The sequence below is a fragment of the Panthera pardus genome, unplaced genomic scaffold (genome assembly GCF_024362965.1).
Source record: "Panthera pardus isolate Hobbes unplaced genomic scaffold, ASM2436296v1 HiC_scaffold_8, whole genome shotgun sequence".
NCBI classification, from domain to species: domain Eukaryota; kingdom Metazoa; phylum Chordata; class Mammalia; order Carnivora; family Felidae; genus Panthera; species Panthera pardus.
In genome coordinates, this window is record NW_026527013.1 from 1,060,668 (window position 1) to 1,082,428 (window position 21,761).

A 21,761-nucleotide genomic window follows, 5' to 3' on the forward strand; every position below is an offset into this window, starting at 1 on the left:
ATAATTTTGCAGACGATGGTATGTCGTTTCTTTGAAGAGTTCCGTGGGAGACATATTGAATGTCAGGGCAGTGAGAGCCGGGCGGTCAGAGGCCAAGGGCAAGGCAGCGAGCGCGGGAGGCGGAGAGCGCAGACCGGCGTTTACAGATTTCTTACTCAAACGAGTCCTTTAGGAAAGGCAGGAAGAGAGAAGGTGCACCTTTCTTCTCTCTGGTGTGTTGTTTCTCGTTTTCTGGAGTCATGTCTTATAAGAGTATTTATTATTCTATGTGTCCTGTGTTCAAATGTACTTTAAGAAAAAAAAAAAAAGGAAGAAAAATGAAAAAAAAAAAAGACAGTGGAATTTGATTTGATGCATGACCTACTGTGCTCGGGGTGGGGCGGGGGGTGGGGGGGCCGCTCAGGGCCCCAAGATTCCGTGTCGCATGGTTGTGTTTCGTGCCGAGTTCGGGTTCGGTCGGGGCTTCTTCGCGCTGCTCTGTGTTCGTTTTCCCCTTTCTAAGGATCTGTGTCCAGTGGCGGGAGGGGGACGAGGCCTCAGGGGGACGGGAAGGTGGAGGAGGCAGCGGACCCCCAGACCCCCGTCTCCACCTCCCGCTGCCCACATGCCACCTGCCCGTGCCAGCCGAGGGGGGGGGGTCCTGGGCCTCCTGCTCCTGGTTCTCGGGCGCAGGAGGGTGTCGCTGCCCCCTCCCCCAGCCCGGCTGGTTTCACGCTAGCATGAATTCCCAAGTGTCTTGTTCACAGGAGAGAGACAATCAGCCAATTCGAGTCTTGTCGCCCAGGGGGCGCGGGGCCGGGGTGTACCCCAACTTCTGATATCCGAAGGGCCCTCTCGAGACACCCGCTGCCCCCAGGCAGGCCCCCAGCCGGACTCCTCCCACACCCTCAGCCTCCTCAGCCCCCTTCCCTCCGGCCTGAAATGGGGGGCGGGGTGCACATCTGTGGAGCCCTCCCTCCCAGCCCACGTCGGGACCCTAGAGAACAGAGAGGCCCCCCAAAAATCGTGAAAGCGGGCTCTGGGGCTGCACCCCTGCCTGTGACTCCACTTGGGCTGAGCTCACACCGGGGCAGAGCCCGCCTCCCAAGACAGCCGGGGAAGGGGGCTTGGGGTAGTGAAGGGAGGTTCACCCCAAGGACCCGAGGCCCCAGATCAGAGGGCAGGGGCGCGGCACACACAGTCCAGGGCTCCCCCTACCCAGCCCAGCGCCGGCTGGAACGTGGGCCATTTCCCAGAGTAAACCACACCTGCCCCTCGGTCCCGGCTCCCCACTGTGGTCCTGGCAGACAACCCCCCCCCAGAGGGCTGGTTTTGGGGGGGCCTTCTCTTCAGCCAGGGGTGAGGGAGGACCAAGAGGCCGCTTGGCCCTGAGTGTTTAATCAAGACTGGACACTGGGGCGGCTTTGGGGGGGGGGGGGGGCACCACCTACGGCATCCAAAGTTCCCCCCCCTCCCCGATGCTAGATGCTAGAGGGAACAGAAGCCCTGTCCCTCCCACCCTCAGGTGACAGGCTTAAAAGTTAAAAAAAAAAAAAAAAATCATCGTCATTGTTAACCACTGCTGTGCTGGATTTGTTGTTTTGTTTTTCTCCAATAAATTATTTTGTACTCACTCACCTGGACGTGTGTGTCGGCGGCAGGGAGGGGAGGCGTGGGGCGCGGGGAGGGGAGGAAGTCTGTCTTTGGGCCGCCCCCCCCCCCCCAGCCGCCCCGTGGGGACGCGCCCCGAAGCAGAGGGGAAGACACCTGCTTGGGGACGAGGCTGCCTGGGGCCGGACGCTCGCGGGTCCACCGAGCACCCCAACCCCGAGGGCGTGGAAGCCCCCCCCGCCCCCCCCGCGCGGCGTCCCCCCACCCCCGCCCCGGGGCGGCGGCGGGGCTCCTCCTGCAAATCCCGCCTGGGCCACTAGAGGTCGGTGTTCGGGGTTTTAGCGGGAAAGCCGGTCGCGGGACCGCGGATGTGACAGGGGCAGGAAGGAACGAGCCTGGCGCAGCCCTGAGGAAGGTGGACCCTGGTTTATTAGCAACAGAAAGGGACGTGGAGCCTAGTCCCCCGGGGAAGGCCGCGCAGGCCCGCGGGCGGGTGCGACGCGGGGCGGGTCACTGCTCTTCGGGGGTCGGGGGGCGGGGAGGGGCTGCCCCGCCGCCTCGGGCGCCACTGCGCCCTCCCCGGGCACGGGCAGTCACCCCACGGGGGACACCTTGCCCCCCTCGTCCGCGGGCTGCTGGGGGGCGGGGGAACCCCGACGGCCCCGGCGCCCTCCCCCTCGACCACCGTGACTCCTCCCGCTCCCCCCGCAACGTCTCCTGGGACGCCCCGGACCGCCAGCTCCGCGGGGAGCCGGGGATGAGGACGGCGGGCTGCTCGTCCCCCGTCCCTCGAGGACACCTTGCCCCGGTGCTGGTGCCCCGTCTTCCCCAGGAGCGACATCTTCCTGGAGCACCGGGGGGACTCCTGGATGCTCGGGGACAGCTCTTCGTGGCACGGGATTATCTGGCCCATCAGCATGTCGTTGTCGACCCCCGGCGCCCTGCGCAGAATCGTGCCCTGCGTGATGAGCTCCGCGTAGCCCTCGCGGTGGGAGAAGGCGTAGCTGGAGCGCCGCCGGCGCGACTCCCGGCGGAGGTAGGGCGCAGGTTCCACCGCTGTGATGTCCTCGCTCGGGGCCTCCTCCACCTCCTGCCCGGCCGAGAGGAAAGCGGCGGTCAGCAGGCTCCCACGCCGTGCCCACTGCCCTCAGGTCCCTGCTGCCGGTGGGGGCAGTCAGAGCCCCTCCTTGGCCACCACCCACCGACCAGGCCTTCCCTCCCTGAGCAGAGCCGGTTAGAGTCCCCTCCCAGGCTGACTTTGCGCCAACCCATCAGATTCCTTCCCCGGCACCCCACTCTGGACCAGCCGCCACCAGGTGCCTCGGGTGCCCTCTGGTGGCAAAGCCAGGAGAGGTGAGCCGGGGACAGCCAGGTGTCCCGCCTGTGTGGCAGAAGACGGCAGGTTTATGGCCATGTTTGGTCGCTATTCCAGTCACTTCTGGGGCCCATCCCGGCTGCAGCCTGCCCTTCTGGGTTCTTAGGGTCATGTGAGCCCCTAAGTTCCCACGCACGCCTTTTTGCACGGTAGCAGAACGCACGTAACACGAGATGTACCGATTTAACCGTCTCCAAGCACACAGCTCAGAGGCGTCAGGCACAGTCACACTGTCGTGCACCCACCCTCCATCCATCTCCAGAACTTTCCGTCTCCCCAGACTGGGGCCCTGTCCCCATGAAGCACGGACTCCCCGCCCCTGGCTCCCACCATCCACTCTCTGTCCCTGTGGACGGGACTCCTCTGGGGACCCCCTGTGCGTGGGGTCACGCGGGACGTGTCCTTCTGTGTCCGGCTCCTGTCACTGCGCACGGTGTCCTCCGGGTCCATCCACATGGTGGCAGGATGTCCTAACTTTCTCAGGCTGAACAAGATTCCAGCGTGTGGAGGGACACGTTGTGTTTACGCTTCATCCACACATGGACCCAGGGTTGTTTCTAAGTCCCTTCTCTTCCCTAAGCCATTTCCTGGTTTCTCTGTCATCTCGACCCCCAAGCCCCAGTCATCTGGGCAGGAGTCCGGTGATGCTGGAGTGCGCCTCGTCGTGCTCCTGGCCAGCTCCACCCTAGGAAGGGGTGGTTTTCCCTGGGGAGCCTGGGGCCTGTCATTTGGTCCCCCTGAGGGCACTGGCCACGCACCTGGGTCTCCATTCCCAGCACCCCCAGCCCCGCATGTCCGGGAGTGTCTGCTCCGGGCACAGGCTCTGCCTGGTGGGGTCCCGGGAATGTGCGATGGGGACCCCAGCCCTCACCTTGGGGCGTGGCTTCTCGAGGGCTTGGTAAATGACACGCAGGGCCAGTGTAGGCAGGGTGTTTAGTGACACATTCAGCAGGATCACCAGCAGGATGGAGGGGTGGGACAGCACATTGCGGTCAGCATCTGGGGACAAGACAGGGTCACAGCCCGGCCCGGGGTGGAGCCTCCCCTGAGCCTGTTTGGTGGCCCCTCCTCCCGTCACCCACTTCTCCGCCCTCTCCCTCCACCCCCGGACACCTTTGTGCAGATTCCCAAAAGGCACCGATTCCCCCTGCACGGGACAACCCCCCCCCCCCCCCACACACACACACACAGCCGAGAAGACAGAGGCTCACAGAGGCACGAAGCGGACATTGTGGCATGGATGCACCCGTCCCCAGGGCCCGCCACCCCCATCCCCTGCTGGGGGCTCACACAGGAACGGGAAGTTCTCAGGGGAGATTTGGAAGAGCCAGAAACTCTGGCAGCCCCAAGTGACGACCACGTAGAAGCAGAAGCTGAGGAATATGGCCAGCACAGACAGGACCGTCCAGTACTTGATGATGAGTATGGCCTGAGCAGGGAGAGAAGAGCAAGCCAGGGTGGTGGCAGGAGGCTCAGGGCAGGGCTCATGGAGGCGGGCGGGGGCTGAGTCCCCAGGGCCCACGAACAGCAGGCCCTTGACAGGGTCACCTGAGCAGTGACATCTCGGTGGCTCACGTCCAAGGCCCCACTGGGGGGGAGACAGGCCGGTGGCCCCGCCTACCTCCATGGTGATGGACAGCAGGCTCGACAGGGCCACGACCACAGAGAAAGACTGATAGTCACTGAAGCTGGTGGGCCCGGCCGAGTCGTGGCTGACCCACAGGGTCACGAAGAAGTTGACCAGGGAGGTGGCCGTGCCATGGGCAAGGGCCTGGAGAAAGACCCAGTAGTTAAAGAGCTCGTCCTTCTGGCCTGCGATGTAGAGCTGGGGCAGCTCCAGACTCCGCTCGGCACTCACGTCCTGGGGGTGGGGCACAGGGGGGAGGGGCAGGCTCTTGGGACCCGGTGGCGCGTGGGGGACGACCCCAGCCCCGCTCCCGGGCCCCAGGGGGAGGAAGCGAGGCCTTGACTGGCTCACCTGCTCGAAGAGACCAATGTAGAGGACCGGGAGTGTGCTGAACAGCAGGTTGAAGAGTGCCAGGAACCAGCCTTCGTACAGAGGCTGGCACGGGAGGGGGAGGGAGAACGTGGTCAGCCTTCAGGAGCCAAATGGCCAGAAACAGAAACGTGTCTTTACCCGAGGAGACCCACCCAAGCTGGCTGGACCCCCTGGGGAGGATGCCAGGTGAGCTGGGAAGTCAAGGCACGATGAAGGTTGGTGCTAAGGCCAGGGATGGGTCACAGGAGGCTTGATAAAGGCCGGAAGAGAACAAGGCAGAGGGGAAAACATAGTCTGATTGTTTCGAAACTTCGCCTTTGAGTGCTTGTTTTAGCTGGATGGCTGCGATGCGGAACTACGGGGGGGGGGGGCGGGGAACGGCTAGAGAATGTGTTTGCTGGCCGTTCCCGGTCTCGGGGGATCACCGCGTGGAAGAGCCCTCAGGGACAAGCAGCCCCCCTAATGACAAATCCAATCCAGGTGACAGAATAAGGGCTTCAGTTCCAAAACCCGCTTCATGCGCGTGCTGCAACTGAACGCGTAAGTAACAACCAAACGTTTTACGAGAATCAAGGTTGTCACTGGGGCAGAAAAGAATCACAAAGCGGGTCCGCGGAAAAGGCTAAGCTGAGCCCGGTCCCGTGGGACTGGACTCAAACATACTGCTGTGGACTCCGTTTCCAGTATCCACAAAGACAGAGGGATAGATACAGACAAGACATGGCGACGGATGTGCCTCTCTACGAGGTTAACATGTGTCCACTTCCCGGCTCTTGTCAACTGAGAGAGTAATCCTGTAGCATCCCGGGACCGATGAGCACACCAAGCACTTAGATCTTGGCGTCTAACTACCAAGAGCCAGGGCTCCTCATGGAACCCGCTGATTGCAGGGTCAGGGCAGGGAAAGTACAAAATGAGCGGGGCAGTTCTGGTAGCACCAGAAAGAGGGGGTGTAGTCGGAAAAGACCAGGTGCACGTCAAAAGGACAAATCGGGGACGATGCCCGCGACAAAATATACAAGAAAGTAATATCCGCGAGTCTACACGGACAGGCGTCGGTACTGAAAAAATACACAGAGGAGAAGGGACAAATGTGGAAAAACTGAACGCCGCCCCCCACAAAGATCCAGAGCAAAAGAGGAAGCCTGCGTTCAACACTGGACTGGAAGTCCTAGCCAGAGCAATTTCCTTAAGAAGAGGAAATAAATGTTACTCGAACAGAAAAGGGAGAAGTGAGGTGCCTGCGGGGCTCCGTCGGTTAAGCGTCCGACTTCGGCTCAGGTCACGATCCCACGGTTCGCGGGTTTGAGCCCCGCGTCGGGCTCTGTGCTGACAGCTCGGAGCCTGGAGCCTGCTTCGGATTCTGTGTCTCCCTCTCTCTCTGCTCCTCCCCTGCCCGCGCTCTCTCTCTCTCTCTCAAAAATAAATAAACCTTAAAAAATTATAAAAGAAAGGAAGGAAAGAAGGAAGAAAGAAAAAGGAAGGAAGAAAAGCAAGAAGTAAGACTCTCTCTTTGCAGAGGACACAATCCTATATGCAGAAACTCCCCAAGGATCCACAAGGAAGCTGCTGGAACCAACCAACAGACCGGCAAAGTTTGTCTCCATACACCTGCTGGTGGGAGCAATCCCAAAAGCAAATTAAGAACATTCCAGCTTACAGAAACATCGAAGAAATACCTGTAAACAAAACAGTGGGGCAGCCAAGCAGTATCTACTGACCTACGGCGCCCCCGGTAAAGCTCCCTCTCACACGCTGGGGTTTGGGGGACAGGGAGCTCCTTCCCTCTCTCGGGCCGTCTATTTTGAGACAGCTTCCTGGCCCGCAGGAAAAAATGCCCTTCCAATGCTCCAGAGTCTTGCGGTCAGGGACCCAGCCCCCCCCCCCCCACACACACACACCCCAACCCCTCAGTGGCTCAAATCCTCCTCTTCTCCCCTCGAAGGAAGGACTTTGGAGCACCTGCCCCCACCCCCACCCCCGGCTTCAAAGCTCCAACGTGCCAAGCATCCCCGGAGACCTTGGGCACAGAGCGGGGGCAGGACCCCTCCTCCCTTGCCCGGCGCGCGTGGCCGCGCACCTGGGCGGTGAAGCCGCTGTAGAAGGCGAACCAGACCTGCGCCATCATGCTGGCCAGCGTCTTGTACACGAAGTAGCGAAGGAACTTGCACACCCGCACGTAGGACCAGCGGCCGTGCACCAGCAGCAGGCGCTTCAGGAAGCAGAACTGGGCCAGCGCGTAGTCGCTGTTCTGAACCGCCTGCATGCCCTCCGGGCCCGCCAGCCCCACGCCGACGTCCGCGGCTGCGGGAACGCGCGCGCAAGCGCGCGCGCGGCCGGTCAGCCCGGGCTCTCCTCCCCCCCCACCACCCCCACCCCGCCGCCGCCCCCCCTGCCGCCCCGCCACGCACTCTTGATCATGTTGACGTCGTTGGCGCCGTCCCCGATGGCCAGGGTCACCGCGCGCTGGTATTTCTTGACCAGCGCCACGATCAGAGCCTTCTGCTTGGGCGTCACGCGGCAGCAGATGACCGCTTGGCAACGGGCGGCCAGCTCCACGAAGGCCCGCTCGCGCCGCACCTCGGGGCCGTCGCGGGCGCCGGAGTCCTTGACCCGCGGCCCCAGCCCCGTGCCCCTCAGCTGGATCCCGAGGGTCCGCCACGTCAGGGACACCCTCTGGGCGCGCAGGAAGTCCGTCGTCCGCTCGCCGCGCTCCTGCCAGGCCTCCTCCACGTCCACGTCCACGTCCTCGTCCCGCACCAGCGCCCGCGGCTCCTTGCGCAGGGACAGCAGCAGCTGGTCCTGGCCGGCGGGGGCGGGGCGCGGCGGGGGCGCGTCACCCTGCACCCCTCCGCTCCAGGCAAGGCCCCGCGGGCCCAAGCCAGGCAGGACTTGACCGCGACCCGCCCCTCCCCTGCTCCGGCCCCTTCCGCCTCGCCCCGTCCAGCAGCTCCCGCGGCCGGTGCGCCTCCCAGCCCCCTGCCCTACACCAGGGGCGCTGCCGTGGCCCCGAGCGGACACTGACCAGGAACTCCCCGTTGATGACCATGGCCACCTTGGTCTGCTGCAGGAAGCGGCTCTGCAGGAGGCCCTGGCCGGCCAGCAGGCCGTCGTTGCTCCCCCAGTAGGCCTCCAGGATCCGACTGCGGGGAGGGGGGGGGTGGGGGGGTCAGCAGCCGCAGGGCACGGCCTCCCGCCTCCCGGCCCCCCCCCCCCACGCCCCTGCCTCGTTGTGCCGGGGTCCCCCCCCCCCCCCTCCGGGAGCCCCACCGGGCAGCGGCTTCGGGCACTCCGCAGATCCCCCGGGGCCGCTCGTATGCCGTGGGTGCGGCCCCCTCCCCATCCCCGGCTCGCCCGCCCGCCCGCACCCCGACTTCTTACGTGATCTCCTTCTCCTCCAGAATGAGCATGTTCTCCGACAGCAGCTGGCAGGCAAAACCGATGTTCACCGCCGTCTCTGCAAACCAGCCCAGCTCAGCGCCCCTGGGGGCCACGCCCACCCTGCTGCGTGGACCCGGGCCCCCACAACCGCACCAGCATGCCCCTCCCCCTGGCCACGGGGATTGGTTCAGAAGAGGGCCCGTGACTCAGGCCGGCCAATGGCAGCCAGCCCTGAGTTTTTTGGCTGCCGCTCTGAGCAAAGGGGGCTCCGCTTTGGTGCGTGGCCGGGGCTGGGCTCCTGGACGAAGGGAGGGTGGGGCGCGGGGCCAAGAGGTCATTGGGCATAGCATGCCTAGACCCCACGGGCCCTTCTTGGAACCCACACAAATGACTTAATTTCTTTTAAAATCAGAAGAAAACATAATGATAATGACTGTGATCCAGCTCGGATATTTGTCTTGATCCCAACGCAGCTGCGAGACGTCAGTTTAAGTATTTTGTGTGCATGTGCCTGGTGCCCACGTAAGTCCTAATGCGGCCCCGGGGGCCACAAAGAACCCAGAGGGCAGTGGAGGAGATTCGGGGCTCCAGGACCAAGGGACCGGCGGGCCCACGCCACTTCGCCCCCGAGTCACTGGGTAACCTCCAGCGCCTGCTCCCAGCCCTCTGAGCCCGGCTCCGCCCACCTGTCACACAGGGGCATCCCGGCCACTCAGGAAGCCTCGGCACAGGGCCAGCCCGCCCGATGGAGGTGTCGGGGGGACCCCAGCATTAATCGTGCCCGTTCCTCCCTTCCCGGCTTGACGCAGAGGGCAACGCCGAGCCCGGACAAATGGGACAGGGGGGCGGTGGCCTGTCCGGGCAGGTGAGGGGCGCTCTCCCACCCATCCCCCTTCTCTCGGCGCCCCGGGGACCCACCTTGCTTATCCCCTGTGAGTACCCACACTTTGATGTTCCCCTGCTTGAGACACTGGATGGTGTCGCAGACGCCGTCCTGGAGTCTGTCCTCGATGGCTGTGGCTCCCAGCAGCTGGGGGCGGGGCCGGGGGGGGTGGTCAGCGCCCTGGCAGAGGCGGGGCGCCCGGCCCGGCCCCTCCGCGCTCCGCCCACCTGCAGGCCTTTCTCCATCTCCTCGTACACCTGGTGCAGGGCGTGGGCCCGGTTCTGCAGCCGCAGGCTGGCTTCCCGGTGCCGCTGGCGCCACTCCTCGTACGTGTCCTCGTCCACCCTCTTGTAGGCCAGGCACAGGGTCCGCAGGGTCTCCTCGGCAAAGGACTGGGGGCTGGGTCGGGGGGGCCCTGGCACCACCCTGTCGCCACTCTGCCTCCCTGACACTCTTCCGGCCCTGCTCCCTGCTTGGGGTCCCCGAACCTTGCCCCCCACCCCCAGGGGGGCTGCTCTGGCTCAGCCCCCCACCCCCACCCCGTACCCAGCTCTGTCCTGCCTCCACACCTCTGCACCTGCCCTTCCTCTTGTCGGGAACCCCCTCCCTTTGCTTCGGCTTTGCATGGCCATTTCTAACTGTTCCTCAAGACCCTCAGCACAGCCCGGCCAGACCCTTCCCCGGGACCCCGACAGCCCCTGACCCTTCCCCTGATCCCTGGGCTTTGGAATGTCCGTACCGCACACAACCTGGACAACTGCACGTGGCCAGCCTGGGTACCTGCCACTTCTCTGCACACTCTCCTCCTCTGCCCGCCTCTCCCTGCCCTTCACCCCCTGCCTTACCCCAACAGCCTCCCCCCCCCCCCCCCCCACCCAGCAGGGACTCACAGCCAAGGCCTCCTCCGTGGTCCACTCTGTCATGCCTTTCTTGCTCAAGCGCTCAAAGATGACCACGTCGGCGCCTTTGGTGTAGAGGTAGATGGCGCCCTCGGGGTTTCGGACTGCAGAGGGAGAGGCCAGGCTGCCCACACACACTCTCGCCTGCCCGCCCACCCCCCGCGCGGGGCGCGAGCACTCACCCAGCACCGACATGCGCTTCCGCATGCTGTTGAAGTCCATCATGGCCAGGACCTGATACACCCGTTTGTCCCCCAGCTCCATCACCGTGATGCTGTCCTGCGTGCGCGCCACGAACACGTAGCCAAAATTCCGGGCCGCCGTGACCAGCGCCTCCTCGTCCGGGGATGCCGCCTGGTACACCGGCTGGTCTGCTGGGGGAGGGAACCGCGGCTGGGGCGGGCGTGTCCCCCGAGAGCTTTCCTCCATCGGGACCCGCCACCCGTCTCCAGAGTGCAAAGGAGGAAACCAGACGTTCACAGGACGGTGGTCTCTCGGGCTGGTACAAGCTCTAAGCCCGGCAAAGGGAGGTAGGTGCGTGGACCCCGGTCCGAAGGGCCCCCCGCTTCCCACAGCAACAGATCTCGAGCCTCGGGCCTGGACACCCCTAGGCCCAGAAGAGGTGGGGCTTGGGACAGGGCCTAAGCACCCTCCAAGCCCAAGGAAGGGAGCCCTGGGGAGTGGGCTGGACCGTCTCGGGAGCCCCAGGGCCGGAGCACCGCCCCAGGCGGGGAAAAGGAGGTGGGCGCACTCACGGTCTTTCTCCTGGACCATCACAGTGTGACAGATGGCCAGCAGACGCCAGAACTCCCGCACCGCCTCGTCCGTGCGGCCCCGAACGGCTCGCAGGAGCTCCGCGTTCCGGTAAGGGAACTTCCCGTCGGCAAATTTGTTCCAGAGGTAGGGGTTCCCCTGAGGGGTTGGGAGGGGACAGGCCGGCTCTGGGTGGGCCCCTGCTCACCCCCACCCCTATCCCGTGCTGCAGGGCGGCCGAGGCTCACCTTACATGGGGCCTCCTCCTCGTCGTCGGGGCCTGGGGAAAGACCCAGCTTCAGGCCTCAGCCGCCGCGCCCACGGGGATCCCGCAGCGCCCACCCCCCCACTGGCAGGCTTCCCGGGGCCACTGGAGACGGCCAGACAAGTGGGCCTGGGCCTCTGGACCCGACACCCCAACAACCAAGGACCCCCCCTGGCCACAGCTTTGCCTTCTGCACGAAGGAGAGAAAAGAGTGGCATGGCTTCCAGAGGTCCCAGCAGCACGGCCGGGGTGGAGCCCAGCCTCATGCAGGCGTTTTGTTTGATCTCTTCACGGTGTCTTTTCACAACTTGGACCTGCCTGCCTACGTTGAAAGATTGGGGTGATGTCACACACACACACACACACACACACACACACACACACACACACCGGGTCCACAGCCCTTCTAGAAACATCAGAAGACCTGGCCTGGGGCCGATGCTGCTTGCCACAGGCCCCGCTGCTCCCTATCGCCCCTGAGACCCCGGCTGAGGGTGGGGTGGGCTTTACCAGAGGGCACGGGCCCATTTCCGTCTTCCCGTTACTACCCCGGTGGGTGCTCTGTCACGTCCTGGCCAAAACCACGTCCCCCCCTTTATGATGGCCAAGAGGACCCTGCCCCACCACTTTTTGCGTGGTCTGCGAGCCAAGAATGGTTTCCACATTTCTGGGGTGCCTGGGTGGCTCAGTTGGTCGAGCACCTGCCCTCAGTTCAGGTCACGATCCCGTGGTTTGTGAGTTCAAATCCCACATCGGGCCCTGTGCTGCCAGCGCGAGGCCCACTTCAGATCTTCGGTCCCCCTCGCCCCGCCCCTCCCCTGCTTTCGCTCTCCTAAAAATAAATACATATTTTTTAAAAAGAGAGAGAGAGGGGCGCCTGAGTGGCTCATTCGGTTGAGTGTCCGACTTCGGCTCAGGTCATGATCTCACAGTTCACGGGTTCGAGCCCCACATCGGGCTCTGTGTTGACGGCTCGGAGCCTGGAGCCTGCTTCCGATTCTGTGTCTCCCTCTCTCTCTCATCCTCCCCTGCTCACACTCTGTCTCTGTCTCTCTCAAAATTAAATAAACATTTAAAAAAAGAGAGAGAGAGAGAATGTTTCTCACATTTCTAAATGTCTGGGAAAACACTGAAAGACGATCACCTCGTGCCACGTGAAAATGTTAATGAAATCCCAAAATCAGGCCTGGCCCGGTCGGGTAAGCGTCCAACTCTCCATTTTGGCTCAGGTTGTGATCTCACAGGTCGTGAGTTCGGGCCCCGTGTTGGGCTCTGTGCTGACAGTGCTGAGCCTGCTTGGGATTCTCTCTCTCTCTCTCTCTCTCTCTCTCTCCCTCTCTGCAGCCCCACCCCACTTGTTCTCCCTCCCCTGCCTCGCAAAAATACATAAACTTAAAAAAATAAAATAAAGAAATTGCACATTCAGCGTCCCCAAGGAGAGGTCTGTCTGTGAAAACCGAAAGAATCCTATTCCGTGACACGTGTAGACGCTGACACCCCACGGCCCGCGTCCACACGCAGGCTGCCGTCGCGGGGCAACGGCCGACCCGAGTCTCGACCGGGGCCGGGTGAGCCGAGAGGCCCACAGTATCGCTCTGTGGGCAACGTGGGACGATGCCGCGCGGCCACAGTTCCGTGGCCCGGAAGCACAGGGCGTGGGGCCGGCGTCCCCGGGACCCGCGGGGTGGGACCCACCGTAGACGATGCCGGCGATGCAGCACTTCTTGAAGGTCATGACGTTCTGCGTGAGCGTGCCCGTCTTGTCCGAGAACACGTACCCCACCTGGCCCAGCTGGTCGTTGAGGCTGGTGCTGCGGGCCTTGGCGGGCACGTCCTGTGGCGCGTAGTACATGTGTACGTCCCAGTTGATGAACATGCTGTTGCCCAGGTAGATGAACTCGACCCTGCGACACACTCCTGGTCACAGCTCCGCCCCCGCTCCTGAGGGGAGGGCAGGAAGGGGCGGGGGGAGCCGGGCAGGAAGGGGCGGGGCGGGGCGGGGCGGGGGCGGGGGGGAGGGGGGAGCCGGCCAGGGCCTCACATGATGAACATGGCCATGGGCACCATGACGCTGAGCAGGATGAAGAAGCCCCAGAAGGTGAGGAAGGTCTCGGCGGCCACGCTCTGCACGTGCCTCGGGGACACGTAGTGGTGCTTGGCCTTGAACTCCTTCACCTTGGACCAGAAGCCCAAGCTCAAGGCCACGGAGATCAGCACCAAGGACAGAAAGATCTGGAAGGCAAGTGGTGGGCATGCGGGTGACCCCGGGTGACACAGGGGCGCCCCGGGGACTCACCGACAGGGGCACTCAGTGGGGACGGGTGGGCGGGCCGGGTCCCCCGGGCAGGGGCGCTGCGGGGGTGGGTCCCCAGGGCAGGGGCGCTGGGGGGGGGGGTGCGTACCCGGGGAGGGGAACTTGCAGGCTCTTTGTCGGCCTCTTGAGCTGCTGTTGTTTCAATTATTATTACAATAACTTCAGAAAAGAGAACTAATCGGGCAAAACCCGCAAGCCGCCTAAGTTGAGCGCAGGCCATCTTACTATCTCCTGCGGGCCTGGAAGGCGTCAGAGTTGGGGCCACGAGGACGTCACTACTTGGCCCTCATCCTAACAAGAGATCCTCCGGCCCACAGACCCGTCTGAGGATCAGGACGCACGTGCTTTTGCACAGGAGGGAAACGGAGGCCCGGAAGAGGACGGCGGGGGCCTCGGGCGCCTCACCAGGGCCACCAGCCTGTTCAGCAGACGGTCTATCCTGCTTCTCTTCGGATGGATCTTGCCACAGTTCCTCATGATCTTGGTGTCGAAACCTGTGGGGTTTGCGTCTGCTTGTCGCCCGCCCGTCCTCCTGGCCTGCACCCCGCCCCCCCGCCCCGGGCCGCCCCGGGCCGCACCGGCGTAGATGACCAGCCCGTAGCAGGTGTCCGTGTTCCGGACCTTGCAGCCGCGCAGGAGCACGTTGCCGATGTCCAGGGGGTGCTTCCTGCCGTTCCACTCCAGGCACCCCACAAAGTGGTGCAACCTGCTGTTGGGTTCCTCACACACCACCTTGCCTGGGGGCCACGTGGGGGGGAGGTCAGGTAGCCACAGGCTCGTTGTGGGGGGGGGGCTCGGCCTGCCCTTTCTGAGTTGGGGCGGGGGGGGACACCGCTGTCCCCCTCCGGCCCCAGCCACCCGCACGGGGCCCGCCCTGCCCCACTCCGGCCCCGCTCACCCCTGCACCACCCCCAGGCAGCCTCCTCCTGCTCCAGAGCCGGCCCCTTCCAGCCACAGGGGTCTTGGGTGCGCGGCCCCCGGCCTCCCGGACTCAACCTCCTCAGAGAAGCCCTCCCTCCCTGAGCCCCCTTCCCCATGGTTACAACCCTGGGACGACATCATCAACCTGAGCTCTGTGGGGGTAGGTGCCAGCCTGGTCTTGGTGACGCTGAGGCCCCGGGGCCCAGCCTCGCGCCTGGCCCCCAGCAGGTGCTCAATAAATGTGTAAGGAGGGAAAGAAGGAAGGGACACCAACATCCGACTCCCTGAAGCCACAGGGGACAAATGCAGGCACTGTCGTTTTCCAGAAGGTGGTGGGAGAGGTCCTTCCCACCACCAGTCCCGCTCGTGTTCGAGCAAATCAAGGCAGGATGAAAGGCTGGACCAGCGCAGGGTTAAAATGGCCATGGGGTGTGGACTGGGACCCTGGAAGGGAGCAAGCCCACACCTCCTGCCACCTCTCTGACCCCAGTCTCCTCTTCTGAAAAATGGGGCCATGCCTTGCAACACCGCTCAGTCAGGGCCTAGAGGGAGCGGTGGGGACACGTGCAGCCACCCTCCCCACGAGCGAGGCTTTTCCCCAGATATCAGACATGCAGCCGGTGCGTGGATGTCAGGAGCGAAGGGGCTGTGGCTCAGGACAGAGATTCGGCTCCCGAACCAATCAGAGCAGCCTGCCTTTGCAACAAGACAGGAAAAAATAAAGTCCCCTTGCTGGGCCACCGTGCAGGCGAATCGCGAGCCCATGTACGCAGGCCGCCTTTTCAATTAAACCACCAAAACTGTTTGACTCGAAGCGGTCGTGTTTCATAAATAAACTGTAAAGCCTGATAAGATGCTGCCCTGCGTATCGTAACAATAGAGAGAATGTCCCAAAAGTCACGTTGATTGAGGGGCCGTGAAACATGAATCCCGACCCCCAACGCCCCCTAGACACCCCATTGCCACGCCCCCAAACCCAGCGAGGTGGGGAAGTTTTGCACCCGCTGCCCAGAGGGGCAGGCCCACACGGGGCAGGGGTGTCCGCTGTTCCCTGCTTGCTGCCTCTCACCTTGGAAGGATGCCATCTTCCTTATACTGGTCAGCTCGTGGTGGGTGACCGGCGGGGCCTGCCTGAACTTCAGGTTGGTCTCCCTGGTGATGGGATGGGGAGCAGGTGAAGGGATGGATGGACGGTACCAGGGCAAGGCACCTGCAGCCCTTCCCAGAGTCCCTCAGACACTCTTGCTAAGCACCGACGGTGTGCCGGCTGCCGACCAGAACGCCGAGGCCCAGAGAGGGAGAGGGCCTCGCCCAAGGACGCACAGCGTTTTTGCCACAGGGCTGAGGCCACGCCCTAGGCCTTCTCACGCTCAGGCTGGCGCACACGAGGGCCTCCAGAAATGTCGGCACAAAGGTAGGTCCCTTGCTCTGGCCTAACCTTTTGGCCCAGCTGGCTCGCAGGCACCCCGCCACCGTTCCCGGGGCGAATGACCTAACTCTTCGGCCGCTGGGGAAGTTCTTGCGTCCAGAGCCCCAGACCCCTAGTGATGGCCCACGGCTCACCCATCGATGTCTGCAGTTTCCACGTAGCACAAACTGCTGGGCTCGGTGCTGGCCAGCAGGAGTAAGTCAGCCTGGGGTTGGGAGGGGTGGGGGGCAACAGCATTGCTCAGGGGGGACACAGGAAGAAGGCAAGCAGGAGGCAGCCCGCCCCGCCCTGCGGTCGGCCACCAGCTCACCGGGACGATGTTGTCTTTGTGCAGGCAGACCACGTCTCCCACATACAGGTCCTCCCACTTTCTCCACAGGAAGCTGCAGGGGTGGGGGTGGCAGTGAGGGGGGTCCCTCCCAGGCCCAGCCTTGGCCACCCCAGCCGGGAGAGCGGGGCTTCCAGTCTGCAGGTCCTGGCCGCCCGCCCCCGGTCCTCCTGGAGGTCCGGCCTTCCTGGCCCCCCAGCCCCGGGTCCCAGGCCCTTTCAGATCTTCCCCGCCCCCGTCTTCAGCTGAACCCCCATCACAGGGCCCGTCCCGGCCTTGGTAGACAGCAGGCGCTTAAGCAGTGCCGGCTGGGCCGCTGTCAGCCTCAGCCAGGATGTCCAGGAACACAGAAGGTTCCGGGCCCTCTGTGAGGCACTCCTCCCTGGCCTGTCCCCGATCCCGGCAAGCCGTGCTGGGGGCCTCTTGCCCCGGGACGGACCCCACACGTACGCGGGGCCACGAGGCCTCACCTCTTCCCCACCAGGGTCTGGCAAGGCCTGTTGTTGATGATTCTGTCGCTTCTGTGTCGCCCCTGGGCTGACAGGGGAGCAGGTCAGAGGGACGGCCCTGCCCCCAGCCGGGCCCCCACGCCACCCCGGGGGGAAGGGCTGCTGGGCAGGAAGGCAGATTCTGCCTGCCCACACCACGCCCCTGGCGGCCTCTCATGCGACCTACCACACAGCCCAGCACCCCCCACACCCAGGGCTCTGAGGACCCAGCCGGCCCCCTCCACTCGCCAGGCACCCCGGCCACTTACGATGTCGTCCACCAGATCTCGGGTGGCCCGGATGACGAGGAGGCAGATGAGCGGGACAAAAAGAGTGAACCAGGGCAGCGTGGAGATCTCGGGGAGGCCCTGACGTGGAGGGCGGGTCATGCCGGCCGCCCCCCCCAGGCACCACCCTGCCCGCCTCCCGCTGCCCTCCCACCCGGCACACCCAGCCTTACAGCCTGGCATCCCGTGTCCACCTGCTGACCACCCCAGCCCAGGGCCAGGCCCCTCTCCCCCCAGACCTTGGGACAACCACCCTCCTGTCCCTCTGGCCCCGGTCCCCATCACTGGTCCCTACCACATGGTTTGATGTCACCCCTGCCTGCCCGAGGCACCTGAAAACACGCGTCAGGGCCACTGCTGGGTCCCCAGTGCCCAGCACACAGTAGGTGCTCAATAAACATTTACTGGATCTTTACTCGGAACAGAATGAGACGCTGGGTCAGGGTTCCCTGGAAACTGCCCACCCACCGAGAGAGGAAGGTGTCCAGGCTGGATGCCGGCCCCCCTCGTGCCCCACCCAGACGGCCCAGGCAGTGGGAAGGGCCCCCACAGGTCCTGAGAACGCGCTTTGACCCCTGATTCCTCCTTGCCCTCTGGGTTTAGCTCAAAGGGCTGGGGCCAAAGGCGGTATGTCTGAAGCTGTCCATCCTGACGGGGGCGGGGGGGGGGGGGCGTGCCCTCCTTGACCTGAAGGAGCCACGCACGCACCTCCCATAATTCCTCATGCATCGAGGACTCCTCTGTGCCAGGCCGTGGGCTATGCAGTGGGGACCCAGCAATGAGCGTGGGGGGACAGACCTTGCTCCACAAACCACACAGACAAATGCACAGTGAAACTGCCCTGGGTCTACAGAGCCGTGGGGCAAAGGGTAGTCAGGGAGGGCTCCCTGGAGGAGGCAATGTGGGCAGGCGGCTGACCCCTCCACACCTGGAGAATGATGATAAAAAGGAAGTAGAGGTTCGACACGCGGTGGAACTGCTCATACAGGTTCAGGGGCAAGAAGGAGAAGACGTTGTACTTGGCCGTGTGGATGACATTGCTCTGGAACGACAGCCAGCGTGGGATTGCTGCCCGGCGGCCGGGAGGCCCCTCGCCCGCCTGCCCCGCCTTCTGGCCGCTACCAGCATTGATTGAGCATCTACTGAATGCAAGGTCTTGAGCCAGACTTTACTGAGCGCCCAAGGGAGGCAAAGCCTTAAGCCAGCGTTGACTGAGCCCGTCCTGGGCGCAAAGACTCGGGGAGCAGAGCCGTGAGCTCAGCGTTTCCCAAAGCGTGGCGCACGCAAGAGGTTTTAGGTGGGGCCCCGTGAACATATTACACTTTAGAGGTTTCATATTAATATAACTTAACCCAAACTGGGGTGGGATAGGGGGGAGGGGCGCCAGCACCCAGCTGGGGGGGTTACAGTCCTGGGGACTGAAGTCCAGGGAGGGTGCTGCGGGGGAGGGGGGCAGAGACCCGGGCGCCCACCTTATGCTTCCTCCTCTGCCAGCACAGGAAAGACTTCTCCTTGAACTGGCTGTTGTCCCTGCTGTTGGCTTCCAGCTCCCAGGTGAACGCTGAAGCCAGAGAGAGCCGGGCATCACGCAGGGCAGCAAACACAGGCTAACGACACCCCAGAGGAGGGCCGAGGGGCCCCGGGGGGACCCAGCCCTGGGGACGCTCGGCTCACGGACAGGGAGCTGGTAAACAAACAGGACGGCCCGCGGCCCCCCGCGCACAGTAAACTCAGGGGGAGCGCCCCTCGTCCCGCCGCCCTGCGCCAGTCCCTAGGCCAAGAAGAGAACAGGCTCTGGGAGACCCCTTCACACCCACTCCTTCCTCAGAGCGCTAAACTGGGGCCCAGCACCGGGCTCCAAGGTGTCCAAGGCTGCAGGCCCCGAATCCTGAGTCTAGCATTCGGTCATCGGCTTTGGGGCCGTCAGCCGGCGAGCACCCACACTGGGCCTCCTCGGTCCCCCCCTCAGCCCCTGCACTTCGTGATGGCCCTCGGCCCCCTCGCCAGGACCCAGGACACGCACCGGAGTCCTTCTCCTCCTCGAGGTCCTCTCGGTAGGCGAGGCTGCCCATGCTGGTGGGGCTGCGGGGAGAGGGCCCCAGGTCGCACCAGCAGCCCGGACGGTGCCCGCTTCTCTGCCCCGTCCCAGGGCTCTGACGTTCCAGCCGCCGGACGTGTCCTTCTCTGGCCATCCTCAGGCCTGGCGGGGCCCAGGCTGCCCCCCAAACCTGCGACAGCCTCACACCCAGCAGCTCCCAAGCTAGCAACCCAAGGTCGCCTCGTCTTCCCCCGTTACGGCCCATCGCTGGGGTGAGGGGTTCTACCTCGGGCCGCTGCTCCCCGCCAGCCCCCATCAGCTCTCCTAGGAGGCCCACACCCACGTCCTCCGGGGTCTTCCTGCCGCCCCTCCTGCCCCAATCCCCGCCCGGCACACCCAGCCCTCTGAGGTGCTCCACCAGTGTTTGCTGAGTGACTAAATGGGGCCCCAGGGCTATATGTTAGATCTCACGGACACGAGGGCCAAGCTACCCAGAGAGGTCTGAGCATGGTCTCGGGGCAGCTAACCGTGACGGAGGAGATGCAGGCGACCCCAGACCTCCCACGGAGCCTGGAACCTTCCCACCCTCTAGTTCATGCTTGGCCCTTGCCCTTAGACGCCAGGAATCGGAGTCTGCCCAGGGGACCCACAGCAGCCACCAGCACTCAGCAGCCCCCCGCCTCCGGGCACTGGGCTGGCTGTCCCCCTGGAGGGGCTTTCCCCGCATGCGCGGTCAGTGCGTCCTCACCGTTCTGGTCTCAGCTCGTACTTCTCAGACCGTCCACGCTTCTTCAGGCGCCTCCTCTGGGCTCCCCCTCTACCTGGGGCGTCCCCCATCCCAGTCCTGCTCCCCCTCCCTCCACTGCGTCTCTCCCTGTCTGGGCCGCCTGCTGAACTCAGAACCTCTCAGGGCAAAGACGGCTGGCATCTGAGCCAACCGTGTCCCCAGGCCCCGAGTGGGAGGACCTGGCTCAGAACCAGTTCTGCTGCTCCCGGGAGCCTGAGCCGGGCCAGTGCCCATTCACCGGATGGGGAAAAGCGAGGCTCAGGGCGAGCGAGGCTTAGCCAGTGGGACCCAGAGCCCGGGAGACCCAGCGGAGGGCAGACGGGGTCGGAGGAAAGCTGAGGTGGACAGAATACACCCCACGTTTATGGGGGGGGGCAGGAAGACGCCCCCACCAGGGCTGGCTTCCCCTTCCTTCCCACCCTCAGCTCACCGGAAGCCTCGAGCATCCCGCAGCGGCGGCGGCCCAGACGCCGGGGCCTCCACAGGACCCCGGGCGCTCCGGCACCCCCACTGGGCTCCGCTCCGCGAGAACCTCCAGGGACGCCCCGCCGCGGCCGCCGCGACCTCACGCCCTCAGGCCGGGCGCAGTCCAGAGAGGGTGCGAGGGCACCCGAGGACGCACAGCAGCGGGAGCGCCGCCGCTCACCCGCGCGGGCCGGGGCGGGTGGTCCTCGGGCGGCCAGGGCGGCGGACGTGCCGGAGCTGTTAGCCGGGTGCCAACCGGCCTGAAACGGGCGGCGCGGGCGCGGGACGGGGCTGGGGCGGCGCGGGGGCGGGCCCGGGGGCGGGGACTTGTCACGCTGGGCGGTCCTTAGGGGCGGGGCTTTTGCCGTGCTGGGCGGGCCCGAGGGGCGGGACCGGGTGGGTTGAGGGGCGGGGCTTTGTCGTGCTGGGCGGGCCCGAGGCGGGCCGGGGGGCGGGGTCCTGAGAAACAGGGCGGGCCCGCGGGATCGGGGGCAGGGCTAGTGGGGTCTTGCAGAGAGCTCCCAGGCAGGAGGTGAGGCGGGGTTTCACCGCGCGAACCTAGACAGAAGTCAAGGTGGGGCGAGGCGGGCGGAGACTTACGGAGAGGACCGGGGTGGTGGGGACCCGGCAGAGATGGAGCCTTGGCGGGGGGGCGGGGGGGGGCCTCTGGAGTGGTGGCAGGCGGCGGTGCAGGGGTGGGGAGCGGCAGGCCCAGATCCAGGGTTGGGTCTTTGCAAGGAGCTGAGGGATGTCAAGATAAGGGCAGGCTCGGACTGGGGAGGATCAGTGGGCGGGACCTTGCACCGCAAGGCGGGATAGGGGGCCTCGATTCGGGCCTGGGTACTAATCGGCCCGTAATTTAGGGGCGGAACCTTGTAAAGCAGACCCTCCGTAGAGTGGATTGGCCCTGGCCGAGGTTGGACGGGACCAGAGTGGGGCTAGGGACACAGGAAGGACGCACAGGTAATCACAGGTCTGAGCTTCGTCCTGGGTTTTCACTCCTTCATCCGGCACCCATTAATGAGCACCTTCTAAGCTCAGGTGCAGTGTTAGGTGCTCGGCTGGGGGAGGTAAAGGAGATCGTTAGAGGAAGCCCACGAAGTTCTGGCCCGGTGTGAGCCCACCCAGCGGGCGACCAGGGCTCCGAGGGCCTTCCTGAAGGTGATAGGGGTGGGAGACAGCCATGAGGCTGGGGGAGCTGGGGGGGGGGGGCGGGGCTTGAGCCAGGTTGGGGGGGCTGCTGAAGCTAGGGTCCCCAGCAGTGGGGACTCAGGGGGAGGGGCGAACTTGGGCGGACACAAGAGATGATTGAACGCTTTCATATTTTCACTCTTAGAAATCCTCTGGGAAATATGGAAATTAGGAAGGTAGTTGGTTCTGGGCACTTTCACACTGTCACCACCTTCCCCCCTCTGCCCTGCGCTGGACTCCATGCCCAGCTTCCCCTCTCCACCTGGCACTGGGGCCCTTCATAGCATCACCTATGAGCAAATGTTGGTGATGAGGGAGCGATGGGGTGGTGAGGACAGCACACAGGCTGTGACCACCCCCCCCCCCCC

General features: G+C 64.4%; 1 protein-coding gene across 1 annotated transcript; it reads right to left on the minus strand.

Moving 5' to 3' along the window:
- Window positions 1-2,001: 2,001 nt before the first annotated feature.
- Window positions 2,002-20,462, minus strand: ATP8B3 (ATPase phospholipid transporting 8B3). Its single transcript, XM_053898368.1, has 28 exons — window positions 20,168-20,462; window positions 18,936-18,994; window positions 18,385-18,473; window positions 17,841-17,954; window positions 16,895-16,993; window positions 16,608-16,669; window positions 16,120-16,192; window positions 15,944-16,014; window positions 15,450-15,532; window positions 14,038-14,196; window positions 13,865-13,953; window positions 13,187-13,377; window positions 12,841-13,049; window positions 12,116-12,150; window positions 10,883-11,039; window positions 10,310-10,498; window positions 10,119-10,231; window positions 9,456-9,620; window positions 9,264-9,375; window positions 8,346-8,421; window positions 7,990-8,107; window positions 7,376-7,766; window positions 7,045-7,268; window positions 4,944-5,027; window positions 4,587-4,826; window positions 4,256-4,394; window positions 3,837-3,964; window positions 2,002-2,680 (listed from the first exon to the last, which is right to left on the minus strand). Exons 2-28 carry the CDS (start codon window positions 18,982-18,984, stop codon window positions 2,021-2,023), a joined length of 4,119 nt encoding a protein of 1,372 aa, XP_053754343.1. The 5' UTR covers window positions 18,985-18,994; window positions 20,168-20,462; the 3' UTR covers window positions 2,002-2,020.
- Window positions 20,463-21,761: the final 1,299 nt, after the last annotated feature.

Excerpts from the sequence above, each read along its gene's own strand:
- ATP8B3 (XM_053898368.1), bottom strand. The coding sequence starts at position 18,984 with ATGGGCAGCCTCGCCTACCGAGAGGACCTCGAGGAGGAGAAGGACTCC. Across the intron at positions 16,193-16,607 it reads CAGACCCTGGTGGGGAAGAG|CTTCCTGTGGAGAAAGTGGG; the intron begins GTGAGGCCTCGT and ends CCACCCCTGCAG. Across the intron at positions 7,269-7,375 it reads CGACGTCAACATGATCAAGA|CCGCGGACGTCGGCGTGGGG; the intron begins GTGCGTGGCGGG and ends GCGTTCCCGCAG.